The sequence below is a fragment of the Podarcis bocagei genome, assembly GCF_964188305.1.
Source record: "Podarcis bocagei genome assembly, chromosome: 2".
Lineage (NCBI taxonomy): Eukaryota > Metazoa > Chordata > Lepidosauria > Squamata > Lacertidae > Podarcis > Podarcis bocagei.
The window spans coordinates 23,774,147-23,799,627 of NC_138126.1; the positions used below are offsets into that span (position 1 = coordinate 23,774,147).

Genomic DNA, 25,481 nt, shown 5'->3' on the forward strand with positions numbered 1-25,481 from the left:
TGAGGGGTGTGCCTGGTAAGAGTCACAAGGGCCAGGGGGAGAGGCCTAGAGCGCTGCATTTGGCCCCCCTGATTCACAGTATAGACACCCACACACTTGTTGAGATGTTTGACTCGTCCCCAAAATATTTTGCAACAGCCCGGCTCACTGAGCCATTCCTATGTGCTAGAAACATTGACACACTATTGCTTGATTGTCGTTCCCCTGCCTCAAGAATGCGGAGTGTGTGGCCCTCCAGGGGCTGTTGAACTCCAGTTCCCATCAGCCCCAGCCAGAATGGCTAGTGCTTAGGGATGATGGGGGTTGGAGTTCCTGAGTCCAGATTCCCCCCTCCCTCCCTTATTTCCTCACATTTGACCACAGTTGAGTTCATATTCCCCAGTCTGCTTCCAAGAGCTTGAAAGGGCGATGGTTTTCAGATTTTCTCCCTCCGCTTTCACACTAGAGGAATGCTCTCTTTAAATAAGAGCACAGCAAGAACCAGCCATTCCCAGAATGCTCTGGGGCAATGGCAATTGGCCTGTCATTGTGGTCCTGTGAGACAGGTGCTTTGTGGAAGACAACACACACACACACACACACACACACACACACACACACACACAGCACCCTCTCAACATTTTAAAAAGCACCATAAAGTACATTTTTTTAAAAAAAAAAGTTTGATTGCACAAGATATAAAGTTGTGTGTGTCACTATTTTGGACTTTTTGCAAAAAGTGACAGGGGGAGGGAAATGAACTTTAAAGTGTGGGCTGACACTTGCTTTGACACGACATCATCTAACCTCACCACAAACAAACCAGAGTGGAGGCTTATTAAATCGCCGCCGTCCAAATAATAAACAGGTCACATGGAAGTGACGTTAAAAACAGACTACAGTGGATCTACCATTGTCAATGGCTGCGTCCCAACCTAAGACTTTTCCCCTCATAAAATCACGAGGTGAACCAGGACGCGGCCCCACTTCATATAATTATCCCACAAGTATTTGATGTCCAAATAGCTCTTGACAGAGGATTCCTCCCTTATTCAGTTATTTATGGAGGTTTATCAAATGTAGGAATGTAGGAATCTCATATTATTGATCTATCTAACCCAGAAGTGCCTAGACTGACTGGCAATGGCTTTCTGGGGTCTCTGGCAGAGGGACTTTCCCTACTCCCTTGCTTCCTGACCCTTTTAAAAATAAGAGTTGCCAGGAATTTGAACCCAGTACCTTTTGGCATGCAAAGCAGGCCTCCTGCCACTGAGGTAGAGTCTCTCCTCAGGTATAAAGTGCCCTCAAAGGTGGTCTGCCTCTCAGTATCAGCTGCTGGGCATCACAGGTGAGGAGAGGGCTATTGCACCCATGCCATGCTTGTGAGGATGCCATAGGCATCTGGTTGGTCACTGTGAGAAAAGGACTAGATAGGCCTTTGGCCCGATGCAGCAGGACTCTTCTTAAATTCTTATAATCCAGACCCTGAGCCTGACCTTGGCTCCGAAGAGTTTACAAGCTAGAAAGCAGCGAGGCACAGGAGATAAGAGGAAATGGGGCCATTACAACATCTACAAAAAGCCACTGGCACAGCAACATAATGACATGCATGCAGGACTGATCCAGAGGTCACATTTTCCAGCATCAGTAACTAGAACAGCAGATATATCAGAACAAAAATGGGCAAAACCTTCGAGCGTATTAATCAAATGAAAGCAAGAGATTGGCAGGAGTGTGTTGTCGGTGTCTGGTACAGTGGTGCCTCGCAAGACGAAATTAATGCGTTCTGCGAGTTATTTTTTCGTCTTGCGATTTTTTCGTCTTGCGAAGCACGGTTTTAACGGGTATTAACGGTTTTAAGAAAAAGGAAACAAACTTGCAAGACGTTTTCGTCTTGCGAAGCAAGCCCATAGGGAAAGTTGTCTTGCGGAACGACTAAAAAAACGAAAAACTCTTTCGTCTTGCGAGTTTTTCGTCTTGCGAGGCATTCGTCTTGCGAGGTACCACTGTACTAGAATCTCTCTCTACGTATGTTATGTGTGTGTGTGGACTCAGGCCTTGAATACCTGAAAGACCACCTCCTTCCTGACAGATCCCCTCAGGTGTTAAGTTTGGCCGAGGAAGCCCTCTTGGCTGTTCCACCACCCTCTGAGGGTTAGGGCGGGTGGGCCACATCTTATGTGGCAGCCCCTAAGTTGTGGAACTCGCAGCCCACTGAGATGCACCCGCAAACTTCCCTATACAGCTTCCGGTGAATGCCTGACACATCTGGCTTCTGACACCTGAGGTGTATATTTTAAGAAAACACCTTAGACCTGCAATTGTGAAGTTGTTTTAAACTGATTTTAATATCATGGTTTAATTAATTGATATTGTTGTAATCTGGCTATTATTGGGGCAATTTTGGAAAACTATTAAAAACTATTAAAAAAACCCTATTTGTATAATAATAATAATAATAATAATAATAATAATAATAATGATAATAATGTGGTTTAATTGTTGTAACCCACCCTGGGACCTTAGGGTGAAGGGCAGGGAAGAAGAAGAAGAAGGAGGAGGAGGAGGAGGAGGGATGTGTATGGGCACATATTTATATGGGTGGGTGATTGGGTGCATGTAGGGCTTTTTTTCAGCCGCATCTCGCTAGAACTCAATTCCAGGACCTCTCAGGTCGGCGCCATTGCCATTCTGAGAGAAAACGGGAGGTGTTCATGGTGAGTTCTGACACCTCTTTTTCTAGAAAAAATAGCACTGGGTGAGTGAATGTATGGGTTTATATACCGTATTTTTTGCTCTATAAGACTCACTTTTTCCCTCCTAAAAAGTAAGGGGAAATGTGTGTGCGTCTTATGGAGCGAATGCAGGCTGCGCAGCTATCCCAGAAGCCAGAACAGCAAGAGGGATTGCTGCTTTCACTGCGCAGCAATCCCTCTTGCTGTTCTGGCTTCTGAGATTCAGAATATTTTTTTTCTTGTTTTCCTCCTCCAAAAACTAGGTGCGTCTGGTGGTCTGGTGCGTCTTATAGAGTGAAAAATACGGTATATGGCATAAAATGTATAAAGCCTGGAAAATACATAGAGATTTGCGATGCAAATGAGAAAAACAAGTTCTGGACAGGAAGAGGCACAAGAGTGGGTAACTCATAAGCATGAACACAACAAGAGTAGCGAAACAAAACAGAGGGAAACAAAATGGAGGGCAATTGGGGGGGACAGGACTGCAAAGGGGTAAGAAACAAAGGAATTGGAATGTCTCCTGCCAAGGAAGAACCTGGCTGAGAAGATGAGGCGGCTGGGACAGGGCACTGAGCAGAAAGCGAAGGAACAGAATATGGCCGATTTCTGAGGCAAACACATGAAGCCATGCTGTGGAGCATTAAGAAAAGCACTGCTGGATTGGACCAAAAGCCCACCTAGTAGACCATCCTGTTCCCCACAGAGGATGACCAGGTGTTTCTAAGAAGCCCCCAAGCAGGGCAGGAAGGCAACAGGGAGGATGTTATGGGGCCTGATCAGAGGGAACAGAGAGCAACTGTGTCACCAAGGAAAAGAGAGTCTCAGTTCCTCAGGAAAAGGGGGGATAACAGAGTGAGGAGAGCAGCCTTCCCCATCCTGCTGGACTACAACTCCCATCATCCCCTGACCACTGGTCATGCTGGCTCTGGGGCTGGAAGGAGGAGAAGCTAGTTGATCAGAGATGAGGCCTGGGCCCCTGAAGGGGCAGGAGAAGGGAAGGAGGGGTGCGGGAAGCTTCGGGAGGGAAAGGACAGGGCCCAGGGCAGGTCCAAAGAAGGGATCGGGAGGGACGATGGAGAAGCGGGGAAGGCAGGCAGGGTGGGCAGGGGGCCAGGCGAAGCGAAGGAGGCTGAGAAGGCCGAGATGGGCAGGGGAGCAGCAGGTTTGGCAGCGCTGGCGGCCAGCAGCGTGGTGTGGGCCGTCCCGGCACTGCCGGCCGAGGCCTTGCCGTTGCTGTGAGTGCGCTGGTGCCGGTTGAGGTGGGAGCTGCGGCTGAAGCACTTGCCGCAGACGCCACACTTGTAGGGCTTCTCCCCGGTGTGGGTGCGCTGGTGGATGGTGAGCTCGGAGCGCTGGATGAAGGCCTTGCCGCACTCCCCACAGGCGTAGGGCTTCTCGCCCAAGTGGATGCGCTGGTGCTTGATGAGATTGGAGCTGACGCTGAAGCACTTGCCGCAGGCGTCGCAGCGGTACGGCTTCTCGCCGGTGTGCATGCGCCGGTGCTTCGTGAGGTCAGACTTCTGAATGAAGCCCTTGCCACAGTCGGCGCACTTGTAGGGCTTCTCGCCCAGGTGCGTGCGCTGGTGCTTCAGCAGGTTGGAGCGGACGCCGAAGCTCTTCCCGCATTCGGCGCACTTGTACGGCTTCTCCCCGGTGTGCATGCGCCGGTGCTTGGCCAGAGCCGAGTTCTGGGCGAAGCACTTACCACAGTCCAGGCAGGAGTAGGGCTTCTCGCCCGTCTGCGTCCCTTGGTGCCGCACGCCCTCCCCACCGCCCCTCCCGCACTCGCTGCAGGCCGGGCGCCGCCACAGGAAGCTCTTGCCGCAGTCGCTGCACTTGCAGGCCAGCAGGGCCCCTCGCCGGCGCTGCCGGCGCGCCCCAGCGAACCCGCACTCGGCACAGCGGCATGGCGGGCGCTCGGTGCTCCTGTGCACCCGCTGGTGCCGCTCCAAGTGGGAGCTCTGGGAGAAGCCCTTCCCACAGTCCTCGCAGCGGTAGGGCTTGTCGCCGGCGTGGATGCGCCGGTGCCGGTCCAGGTGGGAGCTCCAGGCGAAGCTCTTGCCGCAGTCGCCGCAGGCGTACGGCTTGGCCGAGTCGTCCGGGTGCCGTGTCCGCCGGTGCTGCAGCAGGGCGCCGTTCAGACCGAAGCTCTTGCCGCAGTCCTGGCAGACATAGGGCTTCTCTGCAGCATGGTGAGCGCGGCGGTGCTTGGACAGGGCCGCGTTCTTGTTGAAGCCTTTGCCGCAGTCATCACACCGATAGGGTTTGGCGCTGGCTTTGCTGGCCGGTGCCACGGCCGCAGCCAAACAACAGCTGCATGACGAGCCCTTCTGGAGCCCACCGAAATGCGTCCGCCGGTGGCGCTCCAGGTGGGAGCTCCAGGCGAAAGCGCGCCCGCAGTCCTCGCAGACATACGGCTTCTCTCCGGTGTGGATGCGGCGGTGGCGCTCCAGGTGAGAGTTCCAGTTGAAGCCCTTGCCGCACTCCTGGCACTTGTAGGGCTTCTCTTCCAGGTGCTGCTTCTGGTGTTTGATGAGGTGGGCCGGGAGCCCGAAGCTCTTGCCGCACACATTGCACTCGCAGGGCCGGGCTGGACCGGGCCCGCTCCGCTTGCCGGCATGGGTGCGCTGATGCTGGATGAAGGCCGAGCCGACGCTGAAGCTCTTGCCGCACTCGGCGCAGCGGTAGGGCTTGGTGCTGGTGTGGCGGCGCTGGTGGGTCGCCAGGGTGGAGTGCAGCCGGAAACCCTTGCCGCATTCGCCACACTTGTAGGGCTTCTCCAGGCCGGTGGCGCCATGCAGCCGGGAGCGCTTGCCGAAGCCGAAGCCCTTGCCGCAGCTGTGGCACCGACCGGTGTGGCCGTGGTGGTGGTTGCGTGAGGAGAACTTCTTGAAAGCACGGTGGACGCTCGACTTGGCCTGTCTCTTCCCCAGGGGCTTCCTCGGCCGCTCATCCAAGGCCGCCTGGTCTTGGCCTTCCTCGCTGGCTTTCAGCTCAGGCTCAAGAGGCTCTTTGGTGTTCTCCGGCAGGAGATCCTTTTGGGCCTCCACCTTCTCAACGGCAACATCCCCTCTGCCCTCTCCTTCTCCGTCCTGCGGTGCCACCTCCTCCTCCTCTTCTTCAATCTCGTTCTCATTCTCACTCACCATCCCATCATCTGCTGGAACAACGAGAGAATCCAGTAACTGCTGAGGTCTGGGAAAGGAAACTTGGGAGAAGGGAATTGAAAAGGCCGTCATGGGTGAGCCACAACTCATCGCTCCCCCCGGCAGACCCCTGCCCTCCTCCTCCCCCAACCGCCTCCTGAACAGAAGACAGGGAGACCAAATCTCCATCTGGCCCACCACCCCACACTGGGCAAGAAGATGCCTCCAGGAAGCTCCCAAGCAGGGGAGCAGGTCTCCCCTGCTGTTACCCCACCAACAGATGGCATTCAGTTCCATGGAGAAGGGGTGGAGGATCTTGTTCCAGCCGTTCATGGGCAACCTTCAGGGGCCACTTGCCAGTGCTGGGTGGGGCCAAAGTCAAAAATGGGAGGAGCAAGTAATGTCAAGTTTGCCTTTGTTTAGCAAGCTAGTTCTACACCCACCCACCCACCATTCATGCAAGCAAGCAAGAGGCAGAGTTCAACACAAGGCTAAACTTCTCAAGGAGAGAGCGAAGAGATGAGTGGGGTCTGGGGAGAGCCCAGAGGGCCAGGCAGAGATGTTGCCCCCCCTCCCACATTTGGCCCTTAAGCCAGAGGTTCCCCAATGTTTCTCATACGGCCATCATTGATTAATTGATTGATTTGTATTTCTATGCTGCTTTTCATTCAGATGCGTGAGTCCCAAAGCAGCTTACAAAAAATCAATAACAATAACAGAATACAGCATCCTCACAATTACAGCATAAATCATACAAAACAATTAAAGCAACTGAAGTCAGAACACACTATGAGCAAAGCAGCAACTAAAAAAATAAGCTAAACCTCACCATTGCAGCAAAAGTCACACTATGTGATTAGAAATGCCGTATTGATTTGTTAATCTATAAAACCATGCTTAAGTATTCCTCTGCTATGCTGTGCTGAGCTAACCATTCCCCATTTTTTGTGTTCTGTTGTGAGTCTGCCACTGACATCAATGGAGGCTCCACAACAGACACGAGCCCAGCAGATCATCTCCTCTGTGTGCTCCCAGAGCAAGTTGGTGGATATCTGGAAGCAATTAAAGAGGAACTGCAAAGAAAGAGTAATTGCCTAGCAACCATAAAATCTGTATCTGATTTCCTTCCCCTCTACCCCTTCACCTTGCTTCTCCCTGTGCAATTCCTGGGGAGGGGGGACCTCAATTTTTTTTGGGGGGGGGCCTTAAGTACATGTTGTTGCTCAACCCAACTCCTTCACAGGTGGTTGGGGCCCTTGCTACCAGATGGCCTTTGAAGGGAAGGTTTTTTTGCTTGGAATCCTTTTCCCTTAAGACCTCTGTTGCTCTTCCTTGCTTCCTGTCTCTCTTTTCAGCAGACCCTGATTTGGCTGTGGAGCAATTCGGAAGGCATCTAGGGCTCACAGACTGCTCATATGCCCCCACCCCAAACAGGCGTACTGAGCCTATCATCTGCATTAACGGCCTCGGCCCAGTATACCTGAAAGAGCATCTCCACCCAGATCGTTCTGCCAGACGCTGTGGTCCAGCGCTGAGGGCCTTCTGGCAGTTCCCCCATTGCGAGAAGCAAAGCTACAGGGAACCAGGCAGAGGGCCTTCTTGGTAGTGGCGCCCGCTATGTGGAACACCCTCCAATCAGATGTCAAAGAGATAAACAACTACCTGACATTTAGAAGACATCTGAAGGCAGCCCTGTTCAGGGAAGTTTTTAATGTGTGACATTTTAATGTATTTTTAAATCTTTGTTGGAAGCTGCCCAGAGAGGCTGGGGAAACCCAGCCAGATGGGCGGGGTACAAATAAATAATAATAATAATAATAATAATAATAATAATAATAATAATATTAACAGCAGGCCCCATAGAAAACCCCTCAGCAGCAATAGATTTCAAGGAAGGTTTGACATTTCCTTCAGAATAGCTTGCCTCAGGCCCCTGTGCAAGTCATTTTGCTGCCCAAGGTGAAGAAAAAATGGGGTTCCCCTCTGCCCCTCCCATTTCCACCTATAGGAACGAGACAAATTTGCCCACACCTGAGGCAACAGACATCTCACGCATAGGGCACACCTAGCCCTATCCTCCAATACTTGGCTGTGGCTCCCTGTCCCCCGGAACCTGCTACTTGGGAGTGGCCGTCTCACTCTGCCTAATGATAGGGCTGGTCCTGCCTGATTCTCTCCCTGAAAAACTCCTGGGTCCATGATGGCTATGCTCTGCCTCTTGTGATCAGGTCCTGCATGCTACACTTCCCACAGACATCTGGCTGGCTGCTGCGAGAACAGCGTGTCGGGCTAGATGGGCCATTGGCCTGATCCAGAAGGCTCTTCTTAGTTTCTTGACGTAGTTTGAAAACTACCACAGCTCTACAAATACAGTGGTACCTCGCAAGACGAATGCCTCGCAAGACGGGAAACGGCAAGACAAAAGAGTTTTCCGTTTTTTGAGACGTTCCGCAAGAGGAATTTCCCTATGGGCTTGCTTCGCAAGACGAAACGTCTTGCGAGTTCTTGCGAGTGTGTTCCCTTTTTCTTAAAGCCGCTAAGCCGTTAATAGCCGCTAAGCCGTTAATAGCCGCTAAGCCGTTAATAGCCGCTAAGCCGCTAATAGCCGTGCTTCGCAAGACGAAAAAACCACAAGACGAAGAGACTCGCGGAACGGATTAATTTCGTCTTGCGAGTCACCACTGTAAGTATCATGTCATGAGAAGCACAAAAAAGCAGAACAGATACCATTGGTCTATCCTGATCAGTGATACCCTTCACCAAGGATGGGATGCCAGTGGTGCTCCAGATTTTGTTGAGACCTGGTCAGCATGACCAATGGTCAGGGGCTGTTGGGAGGCCAGCAGGATCTGGAGGGAAACAAGCTCCCCGCATCCCTACCTTTAGTGAAGAAGATCAGTATCACCATAGGTGAAGGTAAAGGGACCCCTGACCATCAGGTCCAGTCGTGACCGACTCTGGGGTTGCAGCGCTCATCTCGCTTTATTGGCCGAGGGAGCCGATGTAGAGCTTCTGGGTCATGTGGCCAGCATGACTAAGCCGCTTCTGGAGAACCAGAGCAGCGTAAGGAAAAGCCATTTACCTTCCCAACAGAGAGGTACCTATTTATCTACTTGCACTTTGACGTGCTTTCGAACTGCTAGGTTGGCAGGAGCAGGGACCGAGCAATGGGAGCTCACCCCGTTGCGGGGATTCGAACCACTGACCTTCTGATCGGCAAGTCCTAGGCTCGGTGGTTTAACCCACAGCGCCACCTGCGTCCCCACAGTGAGATACCATCCTACAAATATACACAACAAGTTGTGACTGTCAAGATGTGCAAGATGCACAGTTCCATACCACACATTACACTGGAAGCACAAGTCGCTCAGGAAGCCATGGTCACCTTATCATGCCAAGGCACCCTCAGGATACCTGTTCATAAATTCTGCTGTATCCTGCTTCTGCGGTCAAGAGGAACACGGATGCAAGCTCTGCATCAGGGAAGGGGAATTTGGTTCCCTCCAGATGTTGATGGACTACAACTCCCATAATCCCTGATCATTGGCCACAGTGGCTGGATTGATGGGTGTTGGAGTTCCAACACCAACCTACTCCGCAGCCTCCATTTTCTTCTCCGGACACTTGACTTACCTGGTGCCAACCCTCTTCTTCTGTGAGACTCGGCAAACGCGGTGATCCGGGGCCAGCTGATTGCAATTTCCTCCGCTGTGCGGTCATGCCGGAAAGAGAGGGGGAGGACGCAATTGGAAAGGAAATTAGAGGCAGGGCTTTGGTTACCCAGTAATTCCCAACTGAGTCATCCCACCCCCTTTAGGATTCAAGAGCCTGCCACTTCCACCCACTGGGCCACATTCATGCTGGACATTTAAAGAACCATGACACTGTTTTAAAGAGTCGTGGCTTCTTCCCCCAAAGAATTATGGGAGCTGTAGTTTTTGTTAAGGGCACTGAGGATTGTTAGAAGACCCTTGTCCATTTCACAAGAGGCACAGTTCCGGGAAGAGGTTTAAAAATGCTTTGCACTGGTATGAAATCTACTAATGGCAGCAACAACAAAAGACCTTAACGGCTTCTAAATGGCATCTTACTGTTAAGCCATAGATGAAATGAATGGTTTGGCCTGGATGGCGACATTTTCAGAATCTGTGCAATGGCAGAACTGGAGGAAAAACAGGGGAGAAAAAGCGAAGCGGACTCTGTTTATGTAATAAGTAATTGTTTCCGATTCGTAGAACGCTTTTTGAAACGATGTCCCAAACAATGGAAATGTTAGGTATGATGTGACAGATTACAAATCGATTCCCAGCAGGGGTAGCCAATGTGGTGCACTCCAGAGGTTGCTGGACCACAAATCCCCACCATCCCTGGCCTTTGGGGAGTAATGGCTGGGGATTCGGGAAGTTGGAATAACAGAATCAGAACTGCAGAGTTGGAAGGTATTGCAAGGATCATCTCTAGTCCAACCCCCTGCAATACAGCTGTAGTCTAGCAACATCTGCAGGGTACCATGTTGGACACCCTTTGTTTAGCAGGTGAGATACTGTGCCCACTATAAAGTGGACATGCCGATATTGAATGCATTGAATTGTCTTGGTGATGCCTTACCCAGAGAGATCACATTCTCATAGTTCTCCTGCATGTTGTTGCTGGGATGCAGAATAGCCCCTGCAGCATTTCACCTGGAGGACAAGAAGAAGGCGCAGTCACCCACCTTTTTTTGCAGGTGACGTTAACTCTTGCAAAAACAACACTCTCTGGTGCCCATTATCCTTCCACCCAAACCAGGCCGCTAACAACCATGTCAGGGTGTCGCAACCAAACTCCCTTAAAATTGCCCTTCTCAGTGTCTTCAAATTGCCTCCGTGCTTCCTTCTTCCACATGCACACCTCTTTAAGGAACTGGAGATCAGCGACTGTCATCCTTTTAATTTCGATCTAATAGAAGGGCAGCAGCCAAAGAAATCAGGGTTGGGGAGCCTGTGGCTCTCTTTCAGTAATAATAATAATAATAATAATAATAATAATAATAATAATAATAATAATAATAATTTATTATTTGTACTCCGCCCATCTGGCTGGGTTTCCCCAGCCACTCTGGGCGGCTTCCACAAAGACCAAAAATACACTAATATGTCATACATTAAAAACTTCCCTGAACAGGGCTGCCTTAAGATGTCTTCTGAATGTCAGGTAGTTGTTTATCTCTTTGATATCTGATGGGAGAGCGTTCCACAGGGCGGGCGCCACTACTGAGAAGGCCCTCTGCCTGGTTCCCTGTCCGGGCAGAACGATGGGGGTGGAGACGCTCCTTCAGGTATACTGGGCCAAGGCTGTTTAGGGCTTTAAAGGTCAACACCAAAACTTTGAATTGTGCTCAGAAACGTACTGGGAGCCAATGTAGGTCTTTCAAGACCGGTGTTATGTGGTCTCGGCGGCCGCTCCCAGTCACCAGTCTAGCTGCCGTATTCTGGATTAGTTGTAGTTTCCGGGTCACCTTCAAAGGTAGCCCCACATAGAGCGCATTGTAGTAGTCCAAGCGGGAGATAACTAGAGCATGCACCACTCTGGCGAGACAGTCTGTGGGCAGGTAGGGTCTCAGCCTTTGTACCAGGTGGAGCTGGTAGACAGCTGCCCTGGATACAGAATTGACCTGCGCCTCCATGGACAGCTGTGAGTCCAAAATGACTCCCAGGCTGCACACCTGGTCCTTCAGGGGCACAGTTACCCCATTCAGGACCAGGGAGTCCTCCACACCAGCCCGCCCCCTGTCCCCCCAAAACAGTACTTTTGTCTTGTCAGGATTCAACCTCAATCCATTAGCTGCCATCCATCCTCCAACCGCCTCCAGGCACTCACACAGGACCTTCACCGCCTTCAGGTGTTTCTGATCCCTTCTTTAACCCAGCATCACGTCTCTGTGTCTGTATAGGATCACAGGCGCACAAGCTCATGGAAAGCTGCCTTGTGCAGAGCCAAATAGCACAGTATCCCCGACACTGACTGGCAGCGGCTCTCCAGAGCTTTTCAGGCGGGGGACACGATTCCCAGCCCTGCGCAGAGCTTGAACCCCGCGCCCTTCTGCACGCCAGGCAGCTGCCCGACCACTGAGCACAGAATGACGTGAACATATATATATATATATAGTCTGCCAGCCTTACCCACTGAACCGGGCGGGGTCTGTCTCTGTCGCAGCCGGGTCCGCTTCTAATCGGAGGCGCCCGACACCAGGCGCGCCGTCGACCCTGGGGGCGCGAAAGCGGAGCCCGATCCGGAGTCACTCCCTTCCCTACCCATCCTGACTGCACTTCGGCTGGGTTCCCTCTGTGCCTTCTCTTCCTCCTTTTAGGGTTCAGGAGTGACAGTCTTTGCAATATTCTTCTTATTCTTATTCTTGGCGAGGAGTGGAGCAGGGTGGGTCTCACCCTGGTAGATTTCACCCCAGGATCTTCCAGGGCGCACAAACCCCACAATGAAATCGCGATCGGTTGCCGACCGGCTTGCTATTGCATGGACACAGGAAGGGGCTGGAGCAAGGCTGGGGGTGCTTGGGATCTGATGCTGGAGAGGAGGGGAGGGGGAGGCAGGAAGACTCCGGGGAGGAGGGGGAGGCGGCTGAAGGGGGGGGGCGGCGGGTTGGTAGAATCATAAAGAAAAGAGAGACAGGAGGAGGAGGTGGAGAGGACCAGAAATCGTGGTGGGAAGGGGCTGCCTCCGTCCTTGCAAGCGGCTCCCAAGCTGCACGCAGGAACCGAGCTGCCTCCATTGCAGATCGCCAGCTCTTTTTTTTTGGGGGGGGGGAGTCCCCCCTCCCTGTCACAAAAGGCTGGTGGGGTCCTCGCGCCGCCACGAAACGGCCTCTAATAAAGATCGCGAGCCACGCAGGGACTTTCTCATTGTTTGAATTGTTCGGATCGGCACCCCAGAGCAGATTTATATTCAGCACCCCCGGCTCGGGATCTGCAGATCGTCTCCTTTTTCTACCCCCACCCCTCGCTCCTGAACCGGACTTATCAGGTAAATGCATTTTTTGCAGGCAACCCCCGGATGGGCTGGAAAGTGACCCCCCCCCGTGCGAAAAGACACACATTATCTCCCCTGGGGTCGACGCATGGGGTGAGAGGGGGCAGTGGATCAGCGGTGGAAGAAGTGGGAGGAGGTGGGGTGGGGTAGCTGGATCCAGAACCGCTCCTTTAAAAAAAAAAAAAACAATTGACACCTGATCCTGTTACGCTCGCGCAAGGGATGGATTCGGTTACCTGGTCGCCGAACGGAACAATGGACCAATCAGCCCCGGGGGCGGAAGGTGGTGGGCGATTCTGTTTCGTCTAAAAGTTTCCCAGGTGCTTTCGAAAGATGAACGCAGACAACAAAATTGCCCTCAGGGCCGATCCTCTTTGCCTTACTAGAGAGCTCCTTTGTGCAGTTTCCAGCTTTGCTGCTGCCGCTGCCGCTGCACGCACTCCTTGGGTTGTAAAGTCTCCTCCTAAAAACTACAGGCTCGGATAAAATTCTTATTCATCCTTAGATCTCCGCTTAAAAAAATAATAATCGGAAGAAAGAAAACAATATTACAGTATTTGGAAATGGTATGCCAGTGTTTATTACAATCGCTTGGCTTGAGTGGCCTTAGGCACGTCAGCCTCAGTTTCTCCCTTTCTGTGAAATAGGAATAAGAAGGATGCGCCTCACGGATCTTACTGAGATGGGAAGGAGATGTTGTTAAGCCAGATCCATCATTGTGCAGTGGATAGAGGAGCCCTTGAAATGGGACGTTTGAGGTTTGGCTTGAGGGAAATCCCTGAGTTGATGCCCATCTCCAGTGGCGTAGCGTGGGGGGTGCAGGGGGGGCCGGCCGCACCGGGCGCAACATCTGGGGGTTAGGGGGCGCAAATCCACGGGTTAGGGGGTGCAAATCCACGGGTTAGGGGGCGCAAATTACTTGCCTTGCCCCGGGTGCTGACAGCCCACGCTACACCACTGCCCATCTCATCCTAAATTGGGGGATTTGCAGGGGTTTTATGCATAGCAAAGTCTAATTGCAATTGGCTGTGTATAGTAACACCAGATATCGCACATCTCCCCTCTTTCCATGGTCCCAACTCTTTCTGCTGATGGCGTAGAAAGCTCCGTGCAGCGCAGCCACATATGGATTGGGGATTTGTGGCTGCACTTTACATCATCCCTGACCATTGGGCATGCTGGCTGGGGCTGATGGATCCAACAACAACTCATGGGTTGGGTTTCCAGTTTGGAACGGCAACTACAGAAGTTGTCAGATACTTGGAAGGTCACAATAGGGGTGGGTGGGTGCCATTTCCCAGAGCTCTCTAGGAAGAGGGATTGATTGTTAAAGCAGTCTGGGAATTGTAGCTCTGAGTGGGGGGAAAGGGCTCTCCTAATAACGCTCAGCACCCTTAACAAACAACGGTTCCCAGGATCCCTTGGGGGAAGCTGTTTAAAGTGGCATTGTGGTGCTTTAAATGTATGCTATAACCGTGGCCCTTGTTTGCTTATGGTTGATGATGACAGCCCCTCTTAAAAAAGTCAGGAAACAGTGATTGGTTTCCGAAATGCAGGAGGATTTAAGGGCTGGTTAACACAGACATGTGCGTTCTCTTATTTCTCCATCACTTGGTTATCATGAATATAAAGATCTCCTGCTGTCTGTGCAAACTGACTGTGTTTGAGATCATGTGAGGTGCCTTGGAAGTTCTATGTATGATAATTTATACACACAAGTCGTCACTGGATGGCTATCCACAGTTAGCAAGTGATGAGTGCCCATGTGCGTGAATTGGCTCCAGACATCCTGGCAGCTGGACCAGTGCAAGGGGTGTCATAGATGCCTACTCCCAAAGTCAAGGATAGGGAATTTGGATCCCTCCAGATGTTGTCGGACTCCAACTCCCATCATTCCTTTATCACTGGACTGGGGATGATGGGAGTTGGAGTCTAAGAAGGCCGTAGGTGTCACTGCCTTAAGGTGCTAACTTTTCTGCCATAGAGTCAGGATGGCTAAAGAGCAGTAGATTGTACTCAACACCTGATGCACTTTTAGGTAAAGTGAGGTATTCCACAATAACTATGTGTAGGTTAACAGTGGTATTTATTTTAGGAAAATTTAGAGCCCAAAGTCTGGTCCAGTGTTTGAGCTCCAGATAAAATTTACTCCCTCAAATAATTATAGCATTCTCTCCTTGAGACCAAATTACAAGGCGGTAGCTCAATATTGTGTGTGTGTGTTAAAAAGAGAGAGGCTAATTTGCAAGCTGACATTAAACACTAGACTGATGTGATATTGCTGCTCTGCTCTGGTTATTAGGCTTGAGCAAGCAGGAAAATACTAGCTTAGCAGGGGCTACACGTGTGTTTCATGGATGGAACGATTGTCTTGTTTTTAGGAGCTTGTGGCTTGCTAGGACCTGGCTTGGCATTGGATCATGGAGGATGCGTGGCTAGTTGCAGATCCGAATCAGAAGCCCGTTTACAGGGAAACTCACCAGGAGGCCTGTGACAGTCTGGTGGCACTGAGTAAGTATCTCCTTCAGAAGATCCCCAACGAAAACAGGCCATGTTGCAGAGCCCAGAAGCAATACAATGGTACCTTGGGTTACGAACAGTCCTGCTTACGAATGCTTCGGGTTACGAACTCCACAAACCTGGAAGTAGGTGTCCCGGGTTGCAAACTTTGCCCCAGGATACGAACGCAATCCGCTTCCGGGGCTGCAGGAGGCCTATGTAGGGAATGCGCGCCTCAGGTTAAGAACGCTTCGGGTTAAGAACGGACTTCCGGAACGAATTAAGTCCGTAACCCGAGGTACCAATGTACTTTCTTTCTTTCTGCATGTTCTAAAGCAGGGGTCAGCAAACTTTTTCAGGAGGGAGCCTGCCCAAAGGTGAAAATGTGATAGAAAATAATGGGTTGGCTTCAGATTTAAGAAACGGTTATGCATCATCCAAACAAATGAAAACAGTGCACAGGAATGGGAGACCCAGGACTCTCCAGATCTTATTAGATGACAAATCCCACCATCCCTGATGATGCTCAGGGCTGACGAGAGTCGCTCCTTCCTGCTCCTCACCCCTGCAGCATTTTTATTCCTGTAAATCACACAAATTTGCGGTGGGTCAGCAAGTGGTTTATAGCTGGGCAGCTGCTGCTGTTTTGGTGTGAGGAAGAGGGTAGAACAAAGCAGCACAACACTAATGTTAGATGGGGGAGTTGTGTTTTGGTGATCACTTTGAAAAAAACCAATAATATATATTATAACATGGTATTCTTCTTGTTTTTTGGCGATCACTCGTAGCTGAGTAAGATTGTCTTCCATAAATACGGTTTTAACAGTGAGTCCGTAAGTGACTGTGGAGGCCAGTTCTGGATCCACACGTCCTTCCACAGTGGGGACATTGGTTTCTGGGCAGGAGTTGATCACGGTGTGAATTTGCCAAGCGTGCCTTCCTCCTAGCATGTTTCTCCCTTGCGTCCTGAGTTTGAGCGTCTTTGATGAGTTTGGATTTGATATCCCGCTTTATCACTACCCTAAGGAGTTTCAAAGTGGCCAGCATTCTCTTTTCCCTTCCTCCCTCACAACAAGCACTCTGTGAGGTGAGTGGGGCTGAGAGACTTCAGAGAAGTGTGACTAGCCCAAGGTCACCCAGCAGCTGCAGGTGGAGGAGCGGGGAAGCGAACCCGGTTCACCAGATTACAAGACTACCGCTCTTAACCACTACACCACACTTTGAAGCCCATGACACCTTTGGTAAAGGCTGTTCTCCAACTGGAGCGCTCACAGGCCAATGTTTCCCAATTGTTACTGTTTATACTACATTTTTAAAAATTTGCCTTGAGACAGCCTTTAAACCTCTTTTGTTGACCACCAGCATTACGCTTTCCATTTTTAAGTTCGGAATAGAGTAGTTGGTATTATATGGTATTATGTGGTATTATAGCATGGTATTAAGCAAGGCGGAAGTATCATAGCTTTGATATAGCCTGTTTTTCCTTTTTTATGTAGGACCTGCAAGTCCCAAACCCAATGAGATTTTCCTGGTAGAAGAAGATGAGGAAACTTGTGTCCCGGCATCTATTAATAGGGAGAATGCCCGAAGAGCCACCTTAGGTGAGTAGTGCCCTTTCAGTGGATCCCAATCTTTTTCTTTGGCAGGGCCAACCAATTCTCTTCATCCGTAGTCTCCTGGAGGCAAGAAGTTTGAGAATATGGACCAGGCCAAACAATGGTACTGCAGAGACGAAGGCTGATTGATGGGTTTTCTTTTGCACCTGAGATCTAACTGGACACCTTACCTAGGGTAAAGGAGATATTTTTCTTTGGCAGGTTGGCGTTTGGCCCTCCTGTTCTTTTTGCTGTTGCCTCGCACCTGGAGGAAGGTGGCACCTCGTTATTGCTACTGTTATTTGTTTAATTAGTTATTCCATTTATGGATCACATGATGATTAAAAACCATGGTCCCAAGCTGTTATGTGGCTTTGTATACTAAAAGCAAAACCTTAAACTTGGACGGGCAACATTTTGGCAGCCAGATCAGCTCCTTCTGCAAAGGTGTCACACAGACGTGTAACAAAATAAAAAAAAAATTCCTTCCAGTAGCACCTTAGAGACCAACCAAGTTTGTTATTGGTATGAGCTTTTGTGTATCTGAAGAAGTGTGCATGCACACAAAAGCTCATACCAATAACAAACTTAGTTGGTCTCTAAGCTGCTACTGGAAGGAATTTTTTAATTTTGTTTCAACTATGGCAGACCAACATGGCTACCTACCTATATCTGAAACACTGAGGTGTGTTAGCAGCCTGGCTGCCACATTCTGCACTAGCTGCTGGTGGCGGAACAACTCTAAGGGCAGCCCCACCTAGAGCCCATTGCAGTAGTCCAGTCTTGAGGTTACCCATGCTACTGTGGCTAAGGCTTGGCCATAACTGCCACACCACACAAAGCTGGTAAAAGGCCCTCCTAGCTGCTGAGGTCACTTGGGAAACCAGCAATAGCGATGGATTCAGGAGCATTCCTTTTTACGATGTGCCTGTTCCTTCAGCCTTGTTTCTGAATCGTTTAAGATTTTGGTTATCACATTTATCAATACATAGGAAAGACTGGGGCAAGGGATCAAGTTGCACAGTTGCCTGGTTCCCTTAAAGTCCAAAATCGGCAGTCATGAGGTCCAGAAGCCTCTGCCCTGTATACCTGTATCTCTGCTACCATCCTTCAGCCCACCTCCAAGGGCCTTCTGGTGGTTCCCTCACTATGAGAAGTGAAGCTACAGGGAACCAGGCACAGGGCCTTCTTGGCAGTGGCACCGGCCCTGTGGAAAGCCCTTGCATCAGATGTCAAGGAGATAAACAACTACAGTCCAACCTTGGTTCCCAAATGGCTTAGTTGCCAAACGAATGGGCTCCCGAACGCCGCAAACCTGGAAGTAAGTGTTCCGGTTTGTGAACGTTTTCCGGAAACCAAACATGTGACGCAGTTTCCATGGCTTCCAATTGAGTGCAGGAAGCTCCTGCAGTCAATTGGAAGCTGCGCCTTGGTTTTTGAATGGTTTCGGGAGTCGAACAGACTCCCAGAACGGATTAAGTTCAAGAACCAAGTGGTACCTCGAGTTACAAACACCTCAGGTTACAAACGCTTCAGGTTACTCCGCTAACCTAGAAGAGTACCTGAAGTTGAGAACTTTGCCCCAGGATGAGAACGGAAACCGTGTGCCGGCAGCGCAGCGGCAGTAAGAGGCCGCACTAGTGAAAGCACGCCTCTAGTTAAGAACAGTTTCAGGTTAAGAATGGACCTCCAGGACGAATTAAGTTCGTAACTAGAGGTACCACTGCACACAACTTTTAGAAGACACCCGAAGGCAGCCCTGTATAGGGAAGCTTTTGATGTTATTGTGTTTCTGTATATGCTAGAAGCCACCCAGCGTGGCTAAGGGAAAATAATAATAATAATAATAATAATAATAATAATAATAATAATAATAATAAAATAATAATAATAATAATAATAATAATAATAATAATAATAATAATAACAACAACAACAACAACAACAACAACAACCACCACCACCACCACCACCACCTGAAAGCTGAGTTTTGAAGGAATCCTAACAAGGCTTATATTTTCCTCGAGCTTTGCCTGCTCCATCAATGTTCCGACTGTCCTAAGGGAGATTTCTTTTTCTCTGCGTCTTTCCCAGCAGTCGAGGGACTGGGCAGTGAAGAGGAGGAGGAGAGCGACGAGGAAGATGTCCAGCAGCACGACAGCCCTGCGGTGGTGCAGCTGGAGGCTGGGAACTGCCAGAGCCTGCACTGGAGGGTGGTGCAGCAAGTGGGCGGCGGCAAGGTCCTGGCGCGGGAGGGGCCTCCCCTCATGGTCCTGCAGAAGGGCTACGAGTGCGAGGACTGCGGCAAGGTGTTCAGCTGCAGCTCGCACTACAGCAAGCACCGGCGCACGCACACGGGTGAGCGCCCCTTCCGCTGTGGCGACTGCGGCAAGAGCTTCAACGTCAGCTCCAACCTCTACCGGCACCAGCGGGCGCACGCCAGCGCTGGCCCCAAGCCGCCGGCCCCCGCCCCCTCCCTGATGCCCAGCCGCGGGCTGCCCTACCAGTGCGCCGAGTGCGGGCGCTGCTTCCGCCGCAACACGGAGCTGGTGACCCACCAGCGCCTGCACACCGGGCGCCTGCCCTTCCAGTGCGGCGACTGCGGCAAGAGCTTCTCGTGGAGCTCCCACTTCGCCCGCCACCTGCGCATCCACACCGGCGAGAAGCCCTACCCCTGCGACGAGTGCGGCAAGCGCTTCAGCCGCAGCTCGCACCTCTACCGGCACCAGCGCACACACGGCACCAGCACGGCGGCCAGCGTCACCCGCGCCTACATCTGCACCTACTGCGGGCGCAGCTTCAGCACCACGCTGCACTTTGACCAGCACCAGCGCACGCACCGCGGGCGCAAGCCCTACAAGTGCACCCTGTGCGGCAAGGCCTTTGCCGACGGGCTGGCTCTGGTGAAGCACCAGCGCCTGCACCTGATGGGCGGGGACCAAAGCCACCAGTGCGCCGAGTGCGGGCAGAGCTTCGGTGGGCGCTCGCAGCTGGCCCGACACCGCCGGCTGCACGGCACCGCCGAACAGCCCTACGGCTGCGGGGAGTGCGGGCAGAGCTTTGGCACGCGGGGGCAGCTGGCTCAGCACCGCCGGTTGCACCTGTCGGCTGATAAGCCCTACCGCTGCGGCGAGTGCGGGCTGAGCTTCACCTGGAGCTCCCACTGGGAGAGGCACCGGCGCATCCACACGGGCGAGAGGCCCTACTCCTGCGCGGACTGCGGCAAGCGCTTCGGGCGCACCTCCCACCTCTACCGACACCAGCGCACCCACGCCGGCGGGCAGCCCCACGTCTGCTCGGACTGCGGCAAGAGCTTCAACAGCACCTTGCACTTCCAGAGGCACCAACACGCCCACCACCTGGAACCGGACGGCAGCCCGCTCCCTGGCCGGGACTGCGGGGACTACGGGAAGCCCTGCGCCGCCTCCGCCGCCTCCTCTCTGCTCAAGAACCAACATGCGCATGCGGGTGAGAGGCCGTACCCATGCCCCCAGTGCGGGCGCCGCTTCCGCGACACAGAACATCTCTACCGCCACCTCCGCAGCCATGCCCACCGGGCAGGGGAGACTGTCCTCATGCCGGCTTCCACACAGCACAAGGAGTTTGTGCCATGCTAAGGCGCTGAGGCCGGTTCGCCTGGCCGCGAGAGCGCTAGGCTTTGTGCTGGGGGGTCGGACGGAGACCCTGCCCATGGCTGGCAGACGTTCAGTGCTTCCCAGGTGTCGTTTCCCTAGATGTAAAGGCCCAGTCCAAAGTCCATTGGTCGGGGCGGGTGCGCTTTGCGTTCTGGAGGTACGAAGGAAGTAAAATGGGGCAGTATCCCGTTCTTCCGTTCCGTTAGCAGGAGGGTTTGTGCGGTGTTCTCCTTTTTCCTGCCATTGCACACCCCTTCCCAGGTCAGCGGGGTGGGGTACAAATAATAATTTGATTATTATTATTCTTCCCAAATTTCTCTGGAGTGTTGGGAGAACCCCTAAAGTAATTTTAGGGGGGTGTGAGGAGAGGAAGAGAACATTACTTTGCGCAAGCAAAAATCCTTGCGTTGATGGAGCAATCGCGTAGCGTTACTTTGGAATCAACCCGTGGCGTCCCTACTGGACCGATTCGGGTCAGCATAAGCACAGGTGGAGTTTCAGGTCCCACTTGTCTTTTCATCAGGCACACTCTCTGCCTGCAAAAACGTTCTGTCCAATCCAGAAGCTTCCTCTGCACCCACCTGACCTTGCCCAGTACGTTCCTCACTCGCCACCGCTGCTTTGCAGCTGCTCTCCTTTGAGTTCAAGGTGGCTGCCGTTGGCTCCTCCGTTCCCGAGGGTAAGCTGTGTGATTTGTGCTTCAAGTTGCACATGCTGTCCTTGCGGAAGAGAAAAGGGTGCTGGAGATGGTCTGGGTGCATCTGCATGCCAGGCCAAAGGCACAGTCGCAGCAGCACGAAAGAACGGAAGACAATTCTTCACCAGAACAAATCATGAAAATCGCACAAGGCTTGCAAAGCTGATTCTGCGACTGCACAATATTCAGTTTTTTTATTTCCAAGAGCGTCTTTGGCGAGGATTTGGAGAAGGGTTGGACCAGGCCTAGCCAAAGTAAGAAGAGGAGGGTGGCTTCCAACTCCCATCATCCCTCACTGCTGGCCCTGCTGGCTGGGGCTGATGGGAATTGGTGTCCCACAACATCTGGAAGACCTCAATAGGAAATTCACAAGAGTCCCATTTCTGTGGTACAGAAGGCTTTAAACCAGGCTTTCTCGAACTCCGCCCTCCAGATGTTTTGAGACTACAATTCCCATCATCCCTGACCACTGGTCCTGCTAGCTAGGGATCATGGGAGTTGTAGGCCAAAAACATCTGGAGGGCCGAGTTTGAGGAAACCTGTTTTAAACAGTGACAGACACACACACCAGATGTTGTTGGACTCCCATCTCCCATCATCCCCAGCCAGCATGGCCAATGGTTAGGGATGATGGGAATTGTAGTCCATCAACATCTCTGAAAGGCCACAGGTTAGCTACTCTGGATATGCAGCCCTGCCCAAGTCATATTTTGCCTCCAACGGGCCTGGCCTAAGTTATTTTTTCTTCCTGAGGGTGGAAAACGCAAATGGCACTCATCCCAGTTCAGTTGTCAATATGGTGTTGTCACCAATGCTAGTCCCACTCAGAGTAAACCCACTTGAGTGTCATGCGGCCGTTCCATTTACAAGAGTAGTGTCAAGGCAGGATTGGGGCCAGGTCTCTAGGACTCCGCTCAGCAGGATGAGGAAGAGTTCCCTCAGCCATGGCAGGGTTGGTTGAAGCAAATGAAATGATACATGTGACCATCAAAAGAGGGGCTCACATAAGTTCACGAAGTGCAGAGTATAAAATTATTTGACGGTGCCGCTGCAGAGGAGCCCTGTGGAAAGGGCAAGATGGTTGCTCTGTTCCCACCAGTGTTCCTACCCCTGCCACCAGATTCAAGGGGTGGGGAAGGGAGACCAACCCTCCCAGAATCAGAATTATTGTGCAAAGTAAGCAACACACCACAGGTTTCCTTATCGTAACACGACGGTCTGTGCCTCCATTTGTGTTTCGGTCCACACTAGCAATTTCTGTAACCTGAAAATTGCCCGTTTTGATCCATGGGTGTATTTTACCTTAAAAAATGAAGCGAGTTGCAAAGCAGTTTTCCCAGCAAGGTGACTTTGGAAACTGAAGTTTTGGGGAGGTTTTGACCTCTTGCTCCCTTGGAGAATGCCAAGGTCTGTTGAGGAAGCTGTGCTTGTTCACCCGTTTTAAGTTTGTAGTACAGTGGTACCTCGGGTTACAGACGCTTCAGGTTACACACTCCACTAACCCAGAAATAGTACTTCAGGTTAAGAACTTTGCTTCAGGATGAGAACAGAAATCCCGCGGCAGCAGCAGGAGGCCCCATTAGCTAAAGTGGTACCTCAGGTTAAGAATGGACCTCCAGAACGAATTAAGTTCTTAACCCGAGGTACCACTGTACTGAAATGTCTCCTGTTAAAAAGGCTTAACCAAAAATCTCCCCCCACTGCCAGAGTGATGTGGTACAATCCATTCTACCGCCTCATTCTAATTTTGCTTTCCAGCATGGATTCTAGGCAAACCTGATTTGAGCTGTCATTGCCAACATTTCACAAGTTTTTGTGCTTGGTTCCAAGACAGCTCTGCCTAATTGCGTTAAAATATAGCAACCATAGACATTTAGGACTAGTTTATACAATCAGCTGAACACGGTAGAATGTCCTCCTGGTCTTTTAACACTTCAGGCTCCAAGTAAGAAGTTCCATGTCTATCATGAATAAAAATCCCTGCACCAAGAAAACTAGCAGATCAGGGGAATGACTAGGCTAAACTCTCTTCCCTGACATCCTAGTTTTCTATATGCATAAATGTGGATTCCATCCTTCAAATAAGTCCAGTCCAGCTTTACCTTTTGCAGAATGTATCATTAGCCTAGCTTCCTGCTCTCTAAGATCTTTCTAAGCCATTACCAATATTCCTGCATTGCAGGGGGTTGGACTAGATGATGATGATAACAACAACAGCAACAACAACAATAATAATTTTTTAAAAAAATTTATATGCCGCCCTCCCCAGCCGAAGCCGGGCTCAGAGCAACTAACAACAATAAAGGTAACACAGCATTCTAAAATCAATTCATTCTAAATCAATTCAAAATCAAATTAATGGCAACCATTCTGAAGGCAGCCCTGTTTAGGGAAGTTTTTAATATCTAATGCTGTATTGTTTTTAACACTCGATTGGGAGCCGCCCAGAGTGGCTGGGGAAACTCAGCCAGATGGGCAGGGTATAAATAATAAATAATAAATTATTATTATTATTATTATTATTATTATTATTATTATTATTATTATTATTATTACCATTGGGCTAGAGTTCTATGAGGATTACCAAAGGAGGGGGCCCCTTCCAACTCTACCATTTATGATTCTACGGATCCTTTGAAGTGGAAATGCTAGTAATCAACCTTCTAGAGCCCTAGACAAAGGGCTATACAGTGGTGCCTCGCAAGACGAAATTAATCCGTTCCGCGAGTATCTTCGTCTAGCGGTTTTTTCGTCTTGCGAAGCAACCCTATTAGCGGCTTAGCGCTATTAGCGGTTTAGCAGCTATTAAAGGCTTAGCGGCTTAGCTGCTAAAAGGCTATAAAAGGCTTAGCGGCTTCGAAAAAGGGGGGGGGGAGCGAAAAAAAATCTCAAGACTCACAAGACATTTTCGTCTTGCAAAGCAAGCCCATAGGGAAATTTGTCCTGCGAAGCGCATTGAAAAACGGAAAACCCTTTCGTCTAGCGGGTTTTCCGTCTTGCGAGGCATTCGTCTTGCGGGGCACCACTGTACAGTGGTACCTCGGGTTAAGTACTTAATTCGTTCTGGAGGTCCGTTCTTAACCTGAAACTGTTCTTAACCTGAAACACCACTTTAGCTAATGGGGCCTCCTGCTGCTGCCACGCCGCCAGAGCACGATTTCTGTTCTCATCCTGAAGCAAAGTTCTTAACCTGAGGTAATATTTCTGGTTTAGCAGAGTCTGTAACCTGAAGCGTACGTAACCCGAGGTACCATTGCATTTTGTTGCAACAGTTAAGTCAAATCTCCAACTTTTATTTCAATGGACTTTGGATTGGGCTGTGAGGGAGGTAATAGATTAGGTGGGTAGATTAGATAAAGAAGTAGATCAGAGCGATGTTGTAGCGAGGGATCGGATATTATGTGGAGCTGAGCAATTCCCGTATAAAACAGTCCCACGGGAGCAACTGAAGCAGACTGCTCTGTACCCCTTTGTAAGACGCCACCGTGCCCCTTTATAAAGAGGCTGGTGGAAACAGGTTGGCAGTTCTGTCACTCTTGGTGCCATGGGAAACAGCAGGAATAACAAGGCAGGAAAAAGTCTTACCTGCAAAACCACCTTGATAGTTTTCTGCATAGGATGACCTGAGACAGACAGACATACACCCCCCCCCTCTCACAAAATACCTTGGACTGCCTTGAATCTCACTTGGGGGGGGTTGCGTTTCGTTCCTTGCGTCAGCACAATGATTTCATACTGGATGTTGTTAAGAACCTGTTTTCGGTATCCTGGGGAATATCTACGCCCTGCGCCTCCAATTTCTTCCTGCGTTGTACCACTTCCCACACCTCTTGTTGTAACGTTACTACCTGTATACACCAAACTGACCTCATTTGACCAGAATGCCGTCTGCTATCAGAGGTTTTTCCTGGGGGAAAGAAACCCCAGCCAAGGTCTCAAAGAGTTGATTTTTAGGCGTGTTAAGATTATACATGGCGCCCGAGTAAGGAAGCAAAAGGCCAGTTTTCAATACTTGATTTCATCTTTTGGGGTTGCAACAGGCCAGAAAAATAAGCCAGCCTGGTTCGCTCCTGTTCCTTTAATGAAGGCTTAATAATCAGAACAGATGAACATGGGAGTCAGATCATTGGTCCATCTAGTTTAGTATTGTCTGCACTGACTGGCAGCAG

The 25,481-nt window shown here is 50.8% G+C and overlaps 2 protein-coding genes across 7 annotated transcripts; one reads left to right on the forward strand and one right to left on the reverse strand.

Annotated features, from left to right (window-relative positions):
* Window positions 1-3,027: 3,027 nt before the first annotated feature.
* Window positions 3,028-13,342, reverse strand: LOC308580443 (uncharacterized protein). 4 transcript variants are annotated; one of them, XM_081182093.1, is made up of 4 exons: window positions 13,123-13,342; window positions 10,472-10,545; window positions 9,497-9,571; window positions 3,028-5,925 (listed from the first exon to the last, which is right to left on the reverse strand). In XM_081182093.1, the coding sequence occupies exons 2-4, from the start codon at window positions 10,503-10,505 to the stop codon at window positions 3,665-3,667; spliced, it is 2,370 nt and encodes a 789-aa protein (XP_081038219.1). In that variant the 5' UTR covers window positions 10,506-10,545; window positions 13,123-13,342; the 3' UTR covers window positions 3,028-3,664. The 4 variants fall into 4 exon arrangements, with proteins under 4 accessions (XP_081038219.1, XP_081038221.1, XP_081038220.1 ...); XM_081182095.1 differs by lacking the exon at window positions 13,123-13,342 and adding an exon at window positions 12,025-12,394 and having other exon boundaries at window positions 3,028-5,874; XM_081182094.1 differs by lacking the exon at window positions 13,123-13,342 and adding an exon at window positions 12,025-12,394 and having other exon boundaries at window positions 3,028-5,877.
* Window positions 12,494-23,072, forward strand: LOC308580667 (uncharacterized protein). 3 transcript variants are annotated; one of them, XR_014004839.1, is made up of 5 exons: window positions 12,494-12,880; window positions 15,268-15,397; window positions 16,882-16,986; window positions 19,075-21,209; window positions 21,243-23,072. XR_014004839.1 is itself a non-coding variant. In XM_081182652.1 (4 exons), the coding sequence occupies exons 2-4, from the start codon at window positions 15,307-15,309 to the stop codon at window positions 20,595-20,597; spliced, it is 1,719 nt and encodes a 572-aa protein (XP_081038778.1). In that variant the 5' UTR covers window positions 12,494-12,880; window positions 15,268-15,306; the 3' UTR covers window positions 20,598-23,072. The 3 variants fall into 3 exon arrangements, 2 of the variants coding, with proteins under 2 accessions (XP_081038778.1, XP_081038779.1); XM_081182652.1 differs by having other exon boundaries at window positions 19,075-23,072; XM_081182653.1 differs by having other exon boundaries at window positions 19,078-23,072.
* Window positions 23,073-25,481: the final 2,409 nt, after the last annotated feature.